The sequence below is a fragment of the Polyodon spathula genome, chromosome 9 (assembly GCF_017654505.1).
Source record: "Polyodon spathula isolate WHYD16114869_AA chromosome 9, ASM1765450v1, whole genome shotgun sequence".
NCBI lineage: Eukaryota > Metazoa > Chordata > Actinopteri > Acipenseriformes > Polyodontidae > Polyodon > Polyodon spathula.
Genome location: NC_054542.1, coordinates 41,367,157 through 41,385,544, shown reverse-complemented (window position 1 = coordinate 41,385,544; position 18,388 = coordinate 41,367,157). Strand labels below are relative to the sequence as shown.

The 18,388-nt window shown below is 34.3% G+C and overlaps 1 protein-coding gene across 3 annotated transcripts in view; it reads left to right on the top strand.

Annotated features, from left to right (window-relative positions):
- The first annotated feature begins 228 nt into the window (after positions 1–228).
- The window catches only part of LOC121320865 (T-cell surface glycoprotein CD3 zeta chain-like), a 38,317-nt gene continuing 20,157 nt past the window's right edge, over positions 229–18,388 (top strand). Inside the window, exons 1-4 of one of the 3 annotated variants that reach the window (XM_041259603.1) lie at positions 229–973; positions 1,504–1,547; positions 3,364–3,455; positions 4,289–4,573. In XM_041259603.1, coding sequence (XP_041115537.1) covers positions 4,516–4,573 — 58 coding nt within the window. In that variant the 5' untranslated portion in view covers positions 229–973; positions 1,504–1,547; positions 3,364–3,455; positions 4,289–4,515. Of the gene's footprint in view, positions 974–1,503; positions 1,548–3,071; positions 3,456–4,222; positions 4,574–18,388 lie in introns of those variants that run through there. The other 2 variants (XM_041259604.1, XM_041259605.1) reach the window with 2 other exon arrangements.

Below are 18,388 nucleotides of genomic sequence, written 5' to 3'. Positions count from 1 at the left end.
TCAGTTTCACATCCAGCTTGTTTGGTGAAACAAGTGGATGGCTGGGTAAGACCAGTCTTTTACATATATGTGTCACAAATAATACCTTTGGTATATATATATTATATATATTCTATATATATATATATATATAATATATATATATAATATATAGCAGTTTTTTTTAATGAATAAGCTTTTGGATTTACACTGGGATTTGACCCCTCAGGTTTGGTATACTTTCAGTCAGAGAATCCACATGTCCTCCTATGGTGTTGTCAGAAGCAGATCCTACCAAAACGTACCTGCTGCTAACAATTCATTTACTACAGTAAAAAAAAAAAAAAACAACATTTATAGCCTTTTGGACTGCATAGCCATCCCTGCTCTTATTAGTCTGTAAACCACAGAACATATTGTTTCAATATAAGCAAAAGAGAGGGACCGCTTGAAAATAAATACTTAATATTGAATTTGTTTCGTCTTTAATGGAACTACTATAGGGTACATTTGCAGAAATGAACTAATCTGTTGCCCCAGTCTTTGTTTCTTCCATCTGCACTGATATCTATGTAGGACCACTTCTGCATTTGTTGTTGATTTTAAGGTTTTTTTTTTCTCTACTTTGCATCCATTTTTGAATGTCTTCAAACAACTTCGGTCTTCAGTATGTTGTTTACCATTATGAGATGTGATAAATATCAAAAGATTCCATTATTTAAAGATGGTGCTGACAATTCATTGCAAATAGGTGCAAAGTAGGAAACATGCACAAATTTAACAAAATAGTATACACAGGATTTGATGCACAAGACAAGTTTGTTTCTACAAATATACATAACTTCATAGTAAATATTTTATCTTTGGCTGCCCCTTGCAGGCACATTTCCCGTCTTACAGACACAGACCCACGCTTCTCAGAACTTTGTTTCGGTCTTGCCGTGCCCAAGCGAGTGTCTTCACACTGTACAGAAGCATCAACCTCTGTGGACCGGTGTGTTTTTTACAAGCTCGTATCTTTTCATCTTGTCTCAGCGGTGGGTTTCACAAAACACTGCCTGCACAATCAAAACATACAGCAGCTCTTCAAGACCCAAGTTACTACCATGTTCAACTGCTCTGTTCAATAGTACTGCCAGACAGGAGCTCACACCCCTAACATGTGGGGTCCCGATTTGGTCTGGTTGGGAGGTTGATACCTTGGGAGGTGAAACACATTTGAGGGCCACAGGAATCACCTACCATAGGTCACTTTTAAATTAAATTCTGCTTTTTCAGTCCTCCAAAAATAATTGCACACATTTTAAAAAGTTCTTTAAGGTTTTGTAGAAGGACGGGGTTTTTTTTAATTTTAAAGATATGCACACCAAAAGAGTTGTCTTTAAGTAAACTGTTTTTCAGATGCTTAAAGGGGAGTGAATTGAAGTTGCTTTTCTTAGAAACCCTACATAAACTTTCAAAATAAACTTGTCTTCATTTGTGATTTGACAAAAAGTTCTCATCAGATCCTTTCCTTATCTACAGTATACTACATACAGCAAAACCAAGAATTGTGACGCATACTGCAGGTAATACAATATTTGAATTTTAAAACCAAACAATTGGGTGTCTTTGTAAATTTTTGTTTGCATGCCAACGTTCTTCCCGCCTTAGCTAAGGCAGTGCAGAGAATTAAGAATTTGTGTACCTCCTGTTGCTTATACGGTACATACTGTATAATACCCTTAGAATGTTATATTCCCAATCTATAATACTGATTCAAAATGTTTAATGTTGGTATTGTAGAATGCATTTTTACGAAGATCACATCACTTGTTTGTACTAAAAGGAACATGTACCTCTTCAAAAAATCTTTCAAGTTAATGAGCGAGAAAGAGACATTTGTTTCTACTAAATTGATATAATTGGTTTCCGGATCTAAATACCATTGATGTTTCAATCATGAACACAAGCAGAGTGACTAAACCGAGCCTCTGAAGTGTATTTTTGTCTTGAAAGGCAAGTACAGATTACAGGTTTACAGAGTAATCTTGTACAAGCTTATAATGGACTCCAAGCCATTGGTTGGCTCAGAATCATACAAGCGGGTTAGTAAAGGGTAACCATTATGTAGCTTTCCACAAAGTTGTTATGGTATTATAATTAACAGAACTAATTCATTGTTTAAGATGTTGTTTTTTCTTGTTGGAGTAGCCTACTACTGGAAACCAGATATTTATTTTGTCTACATAATAAAATAAAATAAAAAAAGACTGGCTAATTTTTTTTCCAATTAATGGTTCCAACTATGGGTAATTTTATTATCAACTCTCTATTTCTGAAGTAAAAAAAAAAAAAAAAAAAAAAAAATCTATCATGTATCTGGCATGGAAAAAAATATTGGGCCATATTCACACAGCATTTACCCCCTTGCTAAGTGAAATAAAAATAATAAGAATTTTAAAAAAACTGAATTTTAAAAAGGAGCCAAAGGAAATAAAGGCAATGTAGGCTATTGTAATGCAGTACTGTGTTGAATGTAGTTAATGCACCTTTGTGCTGCATTTAAGAAAACAAAATAAAAAACCAGAGCTTTGAGATTGGAGCAGAATACTATTCAATTCTGCTTTAGATACTGTGATATATACTTTTTTTTTTCAAAGACGCTTGCCAGTTACACTAGAAAGTGATACATAAGTTATTGCACTGATCTATTGCACTGTTTATACTACAAAACAAACCCGTCAAGTGAATTGAATTGAATGAATCTCAAATGCACAAACCCCTTATCTGTGTTTTTACTGAGTTGCATAATGTACAGAGGAATTTACAAGGAGAAAATTAAACCTTTTTTTTTTTTTTTTTTTTAAAGCTGACCAAAAGTTTTAGCCAACAATATTTGAATGCATCTCTTTTTAATGTTCTTTCAATGGTCTAAATGAGTTTAAAATCATATTTGCCTCTTTTGAAATGGTGTAGTGGGGGGGGGGGGGGGGGGGGGGGTTCTCGTAGGTTTTCATGGGGGGGGTGGGGGGGGGGGGGGGGGGGGGGGTTTCAGTTTGCGTAATGTAAGGTTTGTCCTTACCAAACTCCTTCAAAGAAACAAACAAGGCTCTGTTTGTGAGCTCAGTTTCAGCCCAGGTTGCCGGACTGGTTTATTGTGTTTTTAAAATGCTTAATGTTATATAATATTCTGTATTTATTTAAGTGAATATATCAGTAGAACAGAAAGATGAAGCTGCTGTTTTAAAAAAACAAAACAAAGACACATTCTTTCATCAAAACAATGCAGCAAAGGGGTATGTACTGACACAGAACGTTTTTCACCCTGCTTATAATGAACTCTATTATTTAGTTAAGCATTTATCTTTCTGAGACTGATGTTAACTGCAGTTCTGTTTGAAGCCCACAGGTTCCCCCCAAGTGAACTTTTTAATAATGTTTAAATAACCCATTTAAACATTATTTTGACACATTTGTGTCATTCGCAACTCCAGGTCAGTTATTTAAACTTTAATCACCACATATAGAAGGAATATTATTAACTAATAATAGTTAATAATGTGTATAATATATATGCGTTACAAATAGTTAATAATGTATCTATAAACGCATTATAAATAGTTAGTAACGTATCTGTACATGTGTTGTAAGGGATGTTAAAAACTATGTTGGACAAAATGTAATACCAGGCTATAGCAATGGTGCGTTATATCAAATGTAACTAAAGCACAAGTTTACCAATATTTTTAAACACAACACTTTTTAGTTTATAATCTGCACTGCCTTTAATAATTAAACTTTTTTTCTCATGTAAATATATTTTTTCAATCTATGTACTCATTTATTTTAAACGTCTTTAATTGACCTTCACCCTTCACATGGGAGTTATAGTTTCTCACGGGGTTACATTACTACATCCACTTTAAAAATCATGTTAAAGTTCAGCTTCTACAGTATTTACATGATGTTAACATATTTTAAAGGTGTGACAGGGTTACATGATTCATAGCTAAACTACATTTGAACTGAATTATCATTGAACTGTGGTTTTAACATTATTGATCAGTTCTAACATATCACTGAAATATGAAACAAAGCCATGCAAAAGCCAAATGTTACAGTAAATCTTCCAGCTTAAACACAGCATTTGAGAGCATCTGTTTACATTTAGAAACTTAACACAAATGTTTTAATAATGTTTGTCTCCCGATTTATTATATGTATAACTTGAACATATAAACTGCCAGTAACATTTACAGTGCTGTACATATTTAGCCGAATGGCACACATTTGTCAAAATAATGTTTAAATTATCTTTTTTTCCCAGAAAGTTGACAATGTGGCGAGCCATTTGCACAATGAGAGGGAACATATCCAGATGAGCTGGGGTAGGAGAGCAATGTAGTGCTGGCGCAGGTGGAGTGCACAGTCTTTAAGATAAACCCACTTCCTGAATCTATTGACACATAACAAAGGGACTGAAAGTGTCATCCACTTGATGCAGTTGCTGTACCAAGAAAGACTTCAGACTTTTTAACATTGATTTAAAAGAAAATGAATTTACAGCGGACTTGCACCCTGGCATACCTGGCCACTGTGCTTCCCATCACAGGTAAGGCTATTTTTAAAACTCGTTTTCAAACACTTTAGGATAGCCCTGCTTCGGGCTGTTTCTTTCTGCTAAGAATATTTGAACAAAATACAATTTTATATTTTTAGTTCATCAAACAAGCTTGACAGCCTTAGCAGAAATCATTTCTAGCGTTACATTGATGTTAGCCATTTTAATCTATGGTTGAATATACTGTGTACATGTGCTAGTGATTCGCTTACAAATGAACAGTTTTCTACCTCCATGGTTACTGAACTAAAGCATACACATAATGAAACGCAAAAGCAAAACATATATACAAGTATCACAAATAAAGACCTGGATTAACCCTTGTCATTAAAACTTTTATAGAAATGTATTTCCAAATGTGTTATTGGTACTTCTGTAGTGCTTTTGCAAGCGAGTCGTACATTGTATTCAAAAAGAATAATTCTGCAGGAGCCATTACTAGCTCTGACTTTTGTTTTTTATGACTAGGGTGTGGGCCTTGACTAGAAGCTAAAGCCACATGGGCCGCGTTTGAGCTGCCGTTATTTTTTTGTATCCTGTTCACAACCAGCTTTTCTGCTCAGAAAAATGAAACAGTTGCTGCTTTTTTTAAAGAGGCAATGGTGCACATTTAGTTCTGTAGGCTGAATTACTACAATCTAAAATGCACACGTTTCATTACATTACTTTAGGCAACTCAGGGCAGCCACAGAAATTTTAGATGTACACCAAGTTGAAGGTTTCTTACTGTAAAATGTAGCTGTCACATCAATTGAAATGGTTTATAGCCCTACTTTTGTTGTCCGATTCAATCTTGTTAACCAAGGAACCAGAGAAATAAGATGAACAGTACATGGCAGTTTTCAAAGTAGATGTCAGCTGTGAACCTAATAGCCTTCCCAGTTATGGATAAAATACAAGAATTGTGACTTAAGCACACAATGGACACAAGTTTAGATTAGCTTTTAAAAATCTCTTTTTTGCATTGGGTTTCCAGTTTGCTATAAAAGCCACAGGCGCTAATGTTAGTAGGACAGGCCTTTTGTTGCTTATCAAATCCAGAGATTCATATCAGAATTGTAATCCTGTAGTTTGTATGTAAGTTTATTTTACATTAAGTAATTTACTAGACAACATTTACTAGATCTTTTTAATGAACCTCACAACCCATAACACACCTCTCATCGTACCCTACAATATAAAGTTAATCTGAAAATACGAATCCTTCTGTTAAAGAAATGGGTTATACTAGTTAATACTACTCATGTAAAGAAAACAGTGTTTCTAAAGTAAATCAGTATTTCAACAGTATTTTTTATATATAGGTTTAGCCACTGGAGACTGCTAATTCCACATGTTGAGTCATTATTGGGAAACTGGCCTTTCTTGCAAGACCAACAGAAGCCCCCTATGCAATTTAAAACAACTTATTGACAATTATTTATTCCAGGCTTATTAGCACTACCTTTGTTTTTGAACACAAATGGTGTTAACTAAGCACAGCGGTAAATGCTTTTTAAATGTCTGGCCCATGCACTGTTAAATCTTATTACTCTAACCTTTTTACTTAAGAGGGACCACACCAACAATGCGAGTACTGACAAGTAAAAGTGGCTTTCAGTTGCCCCAGGTTTGCTCATTCTATTGCCCCATCGCATATCAAGGCTGTGTTTAACCATATTCGGAAAAGTCTGAGTTACTGTGTTACTGAAACGAGGACTGTAGCATCTGGCAGCTCGGGCGATCTTCAGATTTTTAGGGGTTTATTTCTCTGGAATGGTTAACATATAGTTTTTATTCTTTATAGGTTTTTATATTTTAAGTACGCAACACAAGAGCTTATTAAAACGCTTGTTGTGTTAGACAAGAATCGGTAACACGTTTTCCAAACACATATTTAACTTGATGTGTCCCTATGCAAGGTCTCGCTGGGTGTACAGTATGAACTACCATTTTTACCAGCATTAATGCTAAAAGTATCTTTAAGGTGGGATTCTCTATAATCGTGATTTATTTGTAGTTTTGAAGTTAGAATTATGTAGTGACCCCCCTCTCTAAAGATTACTTAAAATATTATGGGCCTTAATCTTCAATATCTTAGCTAACATGACTTTGAAATTCAAAACTACTGACTTTAACAGGGGTTAAATTTGAGCCCGTTTTATGCTAGATCACCAAGTGTTTGGGTATTTTCTCAAGGCTACAATTCTGTTTATCATTCTGACTGAATCTCTTATTAAAGCAGAACTGCAGTACCTAAGGGGACTCGGTCATACTTGCAGAAAACATCACGCTTGCTACAAAGTATGTTTTTAAACAGACTACAGAACACATTCAGGTATATCCAGCAGAAAAATTTATGACAACATGAATACTACCCTCAGCTACTTGTATTATTTATTTATTTGTTTATTTTTGAATCCCCCTATAAAACAGCTTTTATTGTTCAGGGGGACTCCTTTTAAAAAAAAAAAAAAAAAAACGTTTTGAACAAGGATCCCCTGAAAAGTGAAAAAAATCACAAGCGAGAGAGAAAAACTGTACTGTGGTGCAAGTTATTTTGTTGATATATTGTCTGTTTTATCGCAAGGCCTGTTTTTCATCACAACAGTGAGACAGAACGTTTCATGCATAAAATATACCGATAAGACTTTTACAAAAGAGAACTTTCCAGAACTATTCCTAGACCCCCTTGGCAACCTTTGAGTTCTGACTTATGTATATCTTATTTGAATATATTATTATTATTATTATTATTATTATTATTATTATAATAATAATAATAATAATAATAATAATAATAATAATAATAATAATAATAATAATAATAAAACTATTATATATACAGTCCTTTTACAATGACCATGTAACCAGCCAGGGTACGTTTCATATGCTATTTGTTATTTAACACTATGTATATTTCAGTTAAAAGGGCAAGGCAGTACTGAAATAATCATGGGCCACCTTTTAAAGCATTATAAAAATGATGAAAGCTCCATTTCAAAGAGAAATGTCACTAATCACTCAATACAGCTCAGTGAATATGGGCCAGCGGGATCTATCCAAATACTAAGAGAACTCAATGGCCACATTCACACGTGTCCCCATCTGTACTCCGGCTACATGCAAATCCTTCATTGCATTTATATTTATGTAAAGCCACCATCGAGAGGTCTAAAGATGTACATCAAGAATGTTTCTGCAGTCCCGTTCGCTGGTCGTCGAGTTCACTGGAGCTCTAATTAAAATAGCCAGCATTCCCAGCCTTATTGAATGCTTCTTTGTGAGGGTAGGCTTCCAACCGTGAACAACATCAATCTGCTATTTGAATACTATTCACTTTCAAATCTGCATGCACTCAGGACCAGGGGCTGTGAGACAGTTGTTCAGTGCATAGGCCTGTTTTCAGTGCACTGGCTGGTACACTAATGCTGCACAAACAAAAAAGCGAATTGAATGTGAAAAGCTGCAGCCTTTGTTCAGCCCATATTTCAAATTCTATGAACAACAATGCAATGGCTTTACGTATTAATTAAAAAGTATTTTTCTACAAATGATATTGAATTCATACAAGTTATAGAGCGTTTAATGAAAGATTTCAACAGACATTCGTATCTGCAGCACGTCTTTGTGAAGGATGTTCCTAATTGTTTTTAATTGACCAAATCACGCAAAACGTTGCCAATAGCTTCATGCCAATGTAAATGTATTCTAAGTGGCTTGTGTGACTGTGAATTCTAATGAAGACCCTGAAGCTAGCGAAAGGACTAAATTATTGTATTAGTTCACGCTAGAAGAATCCAGTAGGAGAGAGTACCCTTATAAAAGTTTCCATGGTAAAAGCAAAGCCAAGTGTGTTAAAGCACAGTGAAAGCAAGGTAAAACCTAGTAAAGAACAAATAGCAAGCTATGGTAAATCATGTTAATAAACATGGCAAACCAGGGTAAACTGTGGTAAATGCACAGTATAACCATAGGAAAAGCATTATAAAACTGCACAAATCCCATTACAAACTACCACTGTAAACTTTAATAAGGTTAAGTGATGAAAGGAACATGCCTATATTTCAGTTTTGAAGATACTTGTAACTAGTGGCTGCAGTTAGAAAATATAAAACAAATAACAAGGAAATTACAGTTACTTGATGGAAAGATGGAAAGTACCTTTAGAAAATATCAAAACAGGCAGTGTAATCTGTGTTTATTCAATTTAGGCAAGAAATGACCTTTATTTGAGTAATGCAATGGCCCTGGTAGCAGTTATTCTGTGTTTAGGGGAAATGGAATATCTAAATGCTTAGCAGTTGGAAACCAAACAAAAAGTACAGCACTTTCTTTTCAGTGTCTAGTTGTTGTTTGTAAGTGGCAGGTTAATGTGCAGCTGAAACTTTTGTGCTGTTTTCAGTAATTGTAATGCTGTACATAAGTTTGTAATGGACAATTAGCTGATTAGGGTAGGGTAACATAGGAGAATTTCGCTCTGGTAAGAGGAAGACTTTTATTTGAAAACAAATGAAAAGGGCAGATTTCTCAAGATGGGAGATTATTGCAACAAACTTTGTGTGTCTTATTCAAGTTATTCAAGTCCTTATTTTTTTTTATAATTTAATATTTTTTTTAGTAATCACCAACTGCATAGTCTGATAAAAATGCAAGCTTGCTTTTAATTTTGCATCCCGTCTGCCTTGGTAGTATTTTGTATGTATTATTTGCTGTATAAACCAAGCTTGCTTCCATTGTCTGCAATAACATGTGAGTGTTTGCAGAACTGGGCTGCTTTTGTTGGCCATAACCAAACCCAGGTCCACCTCAAGTCACATCTCAGGGTCGAGATGCTCCTATAGAAAATCGTCTCAAAGCACACCTGGGGTGCTTCCCATAGCAACTCCCTTTGCTCATAATAACATTTGAATTTTAATTTTAATTCGGTTCATATTTGCTAGTTTGCTTTTCTTAGATTATTTTTTTTAAAGAAACTAACTTGAAACAGTATAGTCATCTGATTAGATAATGTTGGTGTGTGTGACTATTATGGTAAGTATCTGTTATTATTTCCCCTTTATTAAAGCCAATTTATCATACAATACAGTTCACATAGCACTTAGCACTTGTAACGAAACAGTATTGTGTAATAGCACACTTCAAGGTTTGTAGTTATGAAATGTCTTAAATGTTTATCTTAGTACAACCAGACTTGCTGTTATGTGTTATTATTTGCATGAAAATACCAGTATAATTAAAAAAATATATAACAATTAACATTAACCTGAATACTGGAAACTGAATTTTCATTAAATACCCTGGAGGCTGACACCATATTTTAAGTTCAATTAATATTTGTAATTATTAGGACAAACCCGTATTAATTCAGGGATGTTCACAATCTATAGTAGTTGTATATGGTGTTTATGAGAGTCACTGTATTAGGCCGAACCTGTGCCCCAAAACATTTCCCATAGTGGTTGTAGGGTGTTTGTGTATATTATTAGAATATCTATGTTTCTATATTTAGAAAAGTTGTCTGAGAAAAATATGCCTAATGGCAAGTTATACCAAAAATATCTACACGCCTCTGTATCGATCATATAACAGCTCTCTAACTACCATTTTTTTAACTGTTTGCTTACGCCTAACAGTTATTGAGGTTAGGCATCTGAGAAAACCCATGCTTTGGAAACCCAGCTTTGCATACCTACTCATCAAATCCCCAAGGCTGAAGTCTCTGAATAACAATTAGTTATCTTTTTGCATTATGATGTCAGTGATTTCAGCTGAAATGATGCTGTGTTTATACTGATAAATGGAATTTCTGCCTGTGCTCAAGCAAAAAGAAGCCACTGTCTTTTACAGAAGTTACACATTCTTGCCATGGTCTGGAACAAACAATGTTATTTGTCACAGTGAGTGTTTCCATAACCAAGCATTATTCTTTTTATCCCTGCATCAGCTTGTTAAGGTGTTTGAACTGGGCAATTATATTTCATGTATTTAAATGGCAGTTAAGTTAAGGACTTTATTGAAGTCTTTTCACATTAACGTCTACTCTAGGGGGCTGGTTCATGAGGTCACTTATAGGCTGATTGGATGGGGCTATTCAAATAGAAATGTGCTGCATTGTAATTATTTGTTTGCTATTTCTCACGTTTAAATTTATGGTGTTTATAAGAAATCAAACATCTCGGCAATTATTAGCTGCTTCAGCAACACACCCTGGCAAGTTTGATACACTCTGTTATGAATTCAGTCTCCCTGGTCCCTCTGAAATTTGCATCATAGTACAAACATCATAACAAAAGATCTCTGATCCAGGCCACATAGCTTCATATTCATGCACAGTCACATGACGGAAGGCTAAAAGACTGCATTCTCTATTTTGTATTGTTGTGGGCTGCTGTGGTGGGCTTCATTAACAAAACTGTAGCAAAGGACGGAAATAAGCTTGAAATGCCTGAGACACAAGAGCCTTTGAGTAAGTAATATCTAGCCACGTGATATTAGGCAATAGCATCAGATTTACTTTGAACATAAGAATATATACATAGTTGAAGCTGGTTTTCAAATTACAGTACACAAATCTAATGGTACTTTACTTTCCAACTTATAAATGAGAGATCATAAATTATTAAAGTTGAAATGTACGAGATTATATGAATACTACAATGTGATGTTACTGTTGGATATAAGGTACCCATTTTCTGTTATTTATAGTTAAAATAATATTAAAAATGGCATTGCACAACACTAGTGTCTATCATCTGTCAGTTTTTGGTCATCTTGGTAACATATTTTGGCATAAATAGTAATAATAATACAACGTGACAAGGCAAAACTAATTTCAAGAATCATTATAAGCACAAGTGCATGCAGTTAATCAGCGGGATTGGTGCTGCTAAAAACATTCACTTGAGTATAATCAGACAGCTTGTATCAGAAACACTGTACAAAACACCCGCCCTGCAGGAACCAGCTCCAGCCCTTCAAACACTGTACAAAACACCCGTCTTGCAGGAACCAGCCCCAGACCCTCACACTGTACAAAACATCATATTGTAGGGGAATTCACACTGAGGAGTGACAAGCAAAGTGGCAGCAGTGTGCTTCTGGTTTGAGAGTGGTGTTGAAAAGTCCTGATCTCCCAGTTAGTACAGTATAGGGGATTATACTTGTTGATTTTCATGTATTTTGTTCAAGAAACCTCCTGAATCAACTGTATATCAACATATCACATTAAGCAATATATCCCTGTTGTCATGCCAACTAAGGGGTTACAGTACCTTAGCAGTTTCGTCTGCCTAGTGAAATGGTTGCTTTTCTTTCACACCCCCTCTCCTGGTGGGTGAAAAATGGTTATCTGCTTGAGCTGGAATATTCACAGAACCACAATAATACAGTGTGGGTGTAACAGCACACAACTCTTACACCTGCCTAAACTCTGCACATTATTATTATTATTATTATTATTACTATTATTATTATTATTAGTCATTTAGCAGATGCTTTTATCCAAAGCGACATACAGAGACTAGGCGGTGAACTATGCAGCACAACTGCTGCTGCAGAGTCACATACTGTGCAACAGGACCTCGTTTTTACATCTCATCCGAAGGAAGGACATGACTGTGTTGATTGTGTTTGTTTGCATGTAACAGCACTTATAATATCGTTAGCTTATAAAGAGTGCTGTCTCTAGCATACAAAGAATGCGCAGGGGAATTTAGAGGAATATTTTTTTATCAACATTTTTTAGCACAAAGCTAATCAAGAAAGACCACTGCAGTGAGGCCGATCTAATGACTCTACAATAAAAAAAATCCTTTCTTGTTTGAAAATGAAGTGTGGTTGTGGTAGTTTGTTACAATGTAGGAGAAGGACACAAGGTGGTAGATTTGAAATGTGAGTGTCTCGTTCAGACTACTTCCGTTCCAAATGGCACCATCTCCAGTATATGCCTTTCATGTGCAGGGAGCCCTGTGACACCTATAAAGATATATAAATGTCATGAGAAATAAACTCAATGCCAAAGAGTTTGTCAGCGGGGGAGGTTTAAGTTATACGTTGAAGTACAAATTACGTGACAAATAAAGTGGCACCACAAAGCATTCACTTTTATTTCTGTCATAAACAGTACGCAAAGGTGTATGTGTAATGGAACACTTTGTATTGTTCTGCTTGCTACATTGAAATAAAGGCCAGTGTATGAGATTCCAGGTCTTGTAAGTGTACAGTAATCCAGCTGCCTTTTCCCTTACTGTCAACCTTACTAGAACAGGCCACGGTGTTTATAAAAAATAAAAAAAAGATTTTCTTTGAGCTTTTTATTGATAATAACAATTTAAAATGGAGGGGAATGTTGCTTTGCATATTGAATTTACAATAAAATCTGTATAATAATATTAGTACAATAATCTAAGCATAACAGGAATTTTAGTTTATTGTTTTTTCAAAACAGAAAAAACAGTACATGCATTCTAAAGAATTCCAAATGTGCAGTTTTAGGCTGCGACAAGATGCAGTGAGAGAATTCATTGGAATGTTGGTGTTAAAATTGGATTGCAAAAATATTCCAAATGATCGAATACTTCTGACTCTGGGAAAGGGGGTTATGGGGAATGTATTTTATTTAATAAAACACTATCCTTTCATCTAAATGGAAAATAGTATGTTTGGATGTGGAAAGAAAATGTTAATGGTTAAATTAGCAATATTCATACTAATGCCTTTATGTTTGCATGTAATGCAAACAGGTACCGTATTTATGTATGTAGGCCCTACTGCGTGTGTGTCCATATGTGTGTTGAAGTTTTAAGACATTTTCACAACTAAAAACCAACAGTGAACAATTGATATGAATGGTTTGTTACACAAACAAACATTTCTACTAGTTTCCACTGCATTACTGTAGATTAATGTTATGTATATTTATGCCCCGTATCGCTTTTAATTTTCGTTTCTCTGTTGTGGCTATTACAAAACAGATTAGTAGGAATGTGGAAATGTTTTGGAAAACCACAATTATACCAACAAATACTATGTAGGCTGGTTCATTTAAAGCACTACTGGTTTGGAATATTTCAAGTTTTAAGATACAGTAATTTGATATATTAAATGAATTCAACAAACATGTTTTATTGCAAACAAGAATTTGAATTTTTTAAGCCCTTCTATGACATACACACTTGCTTAAACAGCAAGAACTATAGTAAGGCAGGTAGACAAATGGTTCAACCTATTGCTTTCTTTGTATTAATATTAATAATACAGTCTCTTCACTGAAGAAGGCAGTAGTCTTTTTAAGTTACATTTCAGGTTTAACATTTTAATTGACCACTTTAGTTATTTCTATATGGACAGTACATTTTGAGGTCCCTGTGACTTTATTCATAGGTATTTAAAATATAATCTAGTTATTCATTACGTAGCTGAGTAAGACGGGGGTGATTTTGACTGACATAACATTTTTAGAATACTGTTTTACCCAAATCTAAAACCTTTTAGATTTAAGGGTAGAAAGAGTTTTCTGATTTTACTAATAAGATTGTAGACATAATAATAATAAATAATAATAATAATAATAATAATAATAATAATAATAATAATAATAATAAGCACATGATTTTACCTTTATTATTGTAAAATTATGCCGAAGCATTGCAGTACTTTAGATGACGACATGAGATGGCTTATTTCCCGTACATAAAATTAAGTATACACTGTCCTATTTTAAGGCCCATTTTAATGGGACTACAGCAGCTGTCCAAAGACAGCTGGAAAGAAATTCAAATTAGCAACCTAGCCGTATCATACATCATTTTTATATTAAACACTGAGCATCTATATAAAATAAAATAATCGTATTATTATTAAAAAAAAAAAAAAAAAAGCGGTATTCATATGGTAACAGAATATTTATTTTTCTGCAAACAATATAAAAGAGTCGTCAAAAAATGACGGCAGGTTATTTTTCGATGAATGAAGGGATTATTTAAAAAAGAGCCTCTCGTAATGTTTAAAAGTATTTTTCTATGTATAAACTGAAGTTTTTTTTTATAAAAAATATATAGAATGGGGAAACCACTTGCAAATATTGTGCAATGTTTCTCTCTAGTTTCCTTCAATGTTCCATGATGTAAAGTTTAAAAAACGTATAGATCGAAATGATATAAACTATTCACTGCTTGTGACACAGATATTAAAAATAATAGCTGACTGTGTTACCTCATCTGATTAGACCGCTCAAAGAATAAGTTAGCGATGCCTTAAACAGCTATACAAAGGACTGCATACCAACAGTGGAATGGATAATTAAGTGTATTTAATGAATTTGCGGCAATATTTGAAAGGTAAATAGTGTTTATCTGTTCGGGGGGCGGACTGGTTGGGGAGGGGGTCACAATGATAAAGTAACGTGAAGCGGATGGACTAAAGATGGTTTGAATGTACCGACATAATTTTCTGATCACAAATGCATGTTCTTTTGCTGCAAATGACTCGCTATGCATAGCCATGATGTGCATCATGTGCCCCTTAGGTCACTGTGTAGATATTTGTAGCATGTGAAATGTCCTAACTACAGTATGCTATGCTTTATAATCAGTGCTTGTACATGTTATTCAAAGCCTTGGTAGGGACACTTCTCGAACCTCATAGAGAATAAAACATTCTAAAACGCAGTCTAAAAAACTGTGTCCGAAGGGGATAGATTTAAATATCAATTTTATGGTTTGAAAATAAAAATAATAAAATAGAAAATAAATGCATTTTAGCGCATTTGACTACATCTAAATCAAGCATTGAAAAGTCGGTAAGAATAACTTACATTAACTGTTTTGCTTATAACAACTAATAACCAGCTTACTAGCATGTTAACAAGACAACAGTGCTTTTTAATTGTTTGCAACGATTTCTATATATAATGAACTATAATTTATTAGTAATGTAGTTATAAACAGTTCATAAACAAGAATGCCTATTAAATTAAGCGTGACCAAAAGTGTTGATGCAGATGAAAGGTTAGCTTTAAGCTTTGTTAATGTAAGTAGCGTGTTTTATATATAGCGTGTCTTTAAAAATGATAAATGATCAAGCAAACATATGGTTCAAACAGTAGACGGCTTTGTTGAAAAAAAGCACACCCATACTTTCATCAAACACAATCCCATTTAATAATAGTAAAAGATAAGGTAGTTGGAATACCTTTTCGTCTTTATATAGCATTACAATGACTCTCAGCACATTAGATGAGTTCAATTTGAGTCATGAGTGATCAATAAGCATTGCTGGCTTTTAACTATATTATTTTCAGTATATTTTAAACATAATAAAAATACATTTTTAAATATACTATAAGGGACGATATATACGCAATACTACATTATTTTTACTATTAATAGCATTACCAGACTATAGAAATGTAGCAAGAATTATAGTATAATAAAAAGAATAATAAATAAACAAAACTAAGTAATCCTTAACTTTAGCCCTAACCCTAACCTTCTGATCGTACTGTATGATCATTATTACACTGTACCTGTTATTAAATGTCATTATCTTCATTAATGTGCAATGTGCTAATATGAAGACAGTCTTTTTTATAAAACAACATCATCTACCCAGAGTTTTTTTTCTTCTTCAGTGAATTGAGAAATGAAAAATGAATTATAGTAGACATGAACTTTCATTGAAATAAATAAAAACACACCTTGAATTCAGTGCCATATGGTTGCTTTTTCCTATTGCAATTGATCTATGAAGCATGATAGCGGTTTAGTGCTGCTGAGATTACTAACACTCTTACAGCAGCACGCAGTTTATAAATGCTGAAGATGTAATCATGATTAATCTTGTATTTCACAGCATAAACTAACGTGGGGAGATTACTTTCATTTCTCCTTGTGCATTTCCCATTGCTTCCAGAACTTGATGGGACAATATGCAGGCACAACCATTTAATACCATTCCTCACAGGTGCCCTTCTAGCAGAAAATGTTCAGGACAAATGTCAGCACATACCTCTCCATCCAAGACTTGGACAATCTCGAGGAATGTAAAGTAGGGCTGTCTTCATTATTCTTCCAGGACTATGCATCTCCATCAGGCAACAGATAGTACCTTGTTTACTAAAATACCAGCGGCAGATATTTGCCTTAGACTACTATCTTAGGCACTGTTGTACACCCAAGTAAAAGGCAACCCTGTTGAATTTTGTTTGGACTTGTATCCAGTCTTACAGTAACCTCAGGGAGGAAATATACCCCAAAGTACTCATACATGATTTATAAATAATATGAGAGTCCCAATCAAGGAGCCGAAATAAAACTCCAGTACTACAATGGTGTCCTTTTACATACTCTGCTTCTTATCCAATGTCCTTGCATGCGTTTCAAGATGTAACACATTTAGGCTACAGTTTTGCTGGACTTATGCATTAGATTTTATTCAGAGATCAGGATTACCAAGCAGTAAGACCCACTTAACTCATCAAGTGTGTTTACAACTATCACAGGATTTTTTTTTACTAAAAGTATGTGCCTTGACTTCTCCTACCATCCATTTGAGTCAAATCAGTTAGGATGTTCATACTGGCCATGATAGTACTAACATTGAATGGGCCAATAAGAAGTTGATGGAGTGGTGTTTCAGAATCATTACAAATATAATACAGAAAGCTTTTACTGCCATTAGACTTGATATATGATTGAAATTCACTAGTTCAAAAAGACCTTCACGTTGAAGTCCTTCGGAAGAAGTTGAAAAAATTTTGTTTGTCTTAGAACTTCATCATAAAAAACTGTTACAAACGTACACCAATTGTGCCTGACTCTTTGCTAATGAACCAGTTTAGACCAGACCCTATTCAGGTCAGTGGTTTGTTTGGGGTACTGAACATAATCCATACCACACTGAGATAGATACAGTACTAAATGTATTGTTTTGTATGATGCTTCCAGCTGTAAATAGATATTAAGTTCTAAACTACTTTTCTTTACAGACTTGTGTGGAATAAGACTAATCTTGTTCCAGTTCCAATAAATACTGTTAAATGATAATGTACTGTCTCTCTCTTTGATGCCATAAGAGTCTTCTTGTACTCTAGATGTACATTTTGATATATGTGGTACAGTATAATAACCATTTTAAGTTGTATTTGATTCAAACATCATTTGATTCTTTTACTTCCCTTTGAAAAATGGGGTCACGTTTTATTTTTAAGGGCTGTTTTTTAGTTTATTAACTGTTAACAAACATTGTTAATTTTTAGGAATAGGGGGTTGGGTTAGGGATAGGGTTAGGATTAATAAAACCTGATTTAATTTGCTTAACATTACTACAGTAACAATTGGAACCAATTTCAAGCATATAATCAACTGGGTGTTGATTATCCACAGGGCTCTGGTATTTGATTGATCATCTATTGGGTTCTGGTGTTAATTAATGTACATTCATGTGTTTAGTAGCTGTTTGTTAAACAAAGCTTGACCAAAAATGATAAGTGCCTTTTTTAGTTGATAAGACGAAACTTATCAATTCACAGAATTGCAGGGGGCCTCATATCTCTCAGCCACTGGGTTTATCAGAAATCTTCCAGGTCTGGAAATAAATGGTTGGTGAGTGTAGTACACACCAAATGAACCCTGTCATCTATTAACAGGTATCACTGCAGTGTAGCATTTTCTGTGGCTATGCGTTTACCACAGTTGACTCTATTTTATCATGCTTTTAATATGCTTTCCTATACCTCTCTTTTACAATGCTTACCTATGCTTTACCATAAGTTCACTGTGCTTTATTAAACTTTGCTATGCTTTTACTGTAGGGAAACCTAAGCAC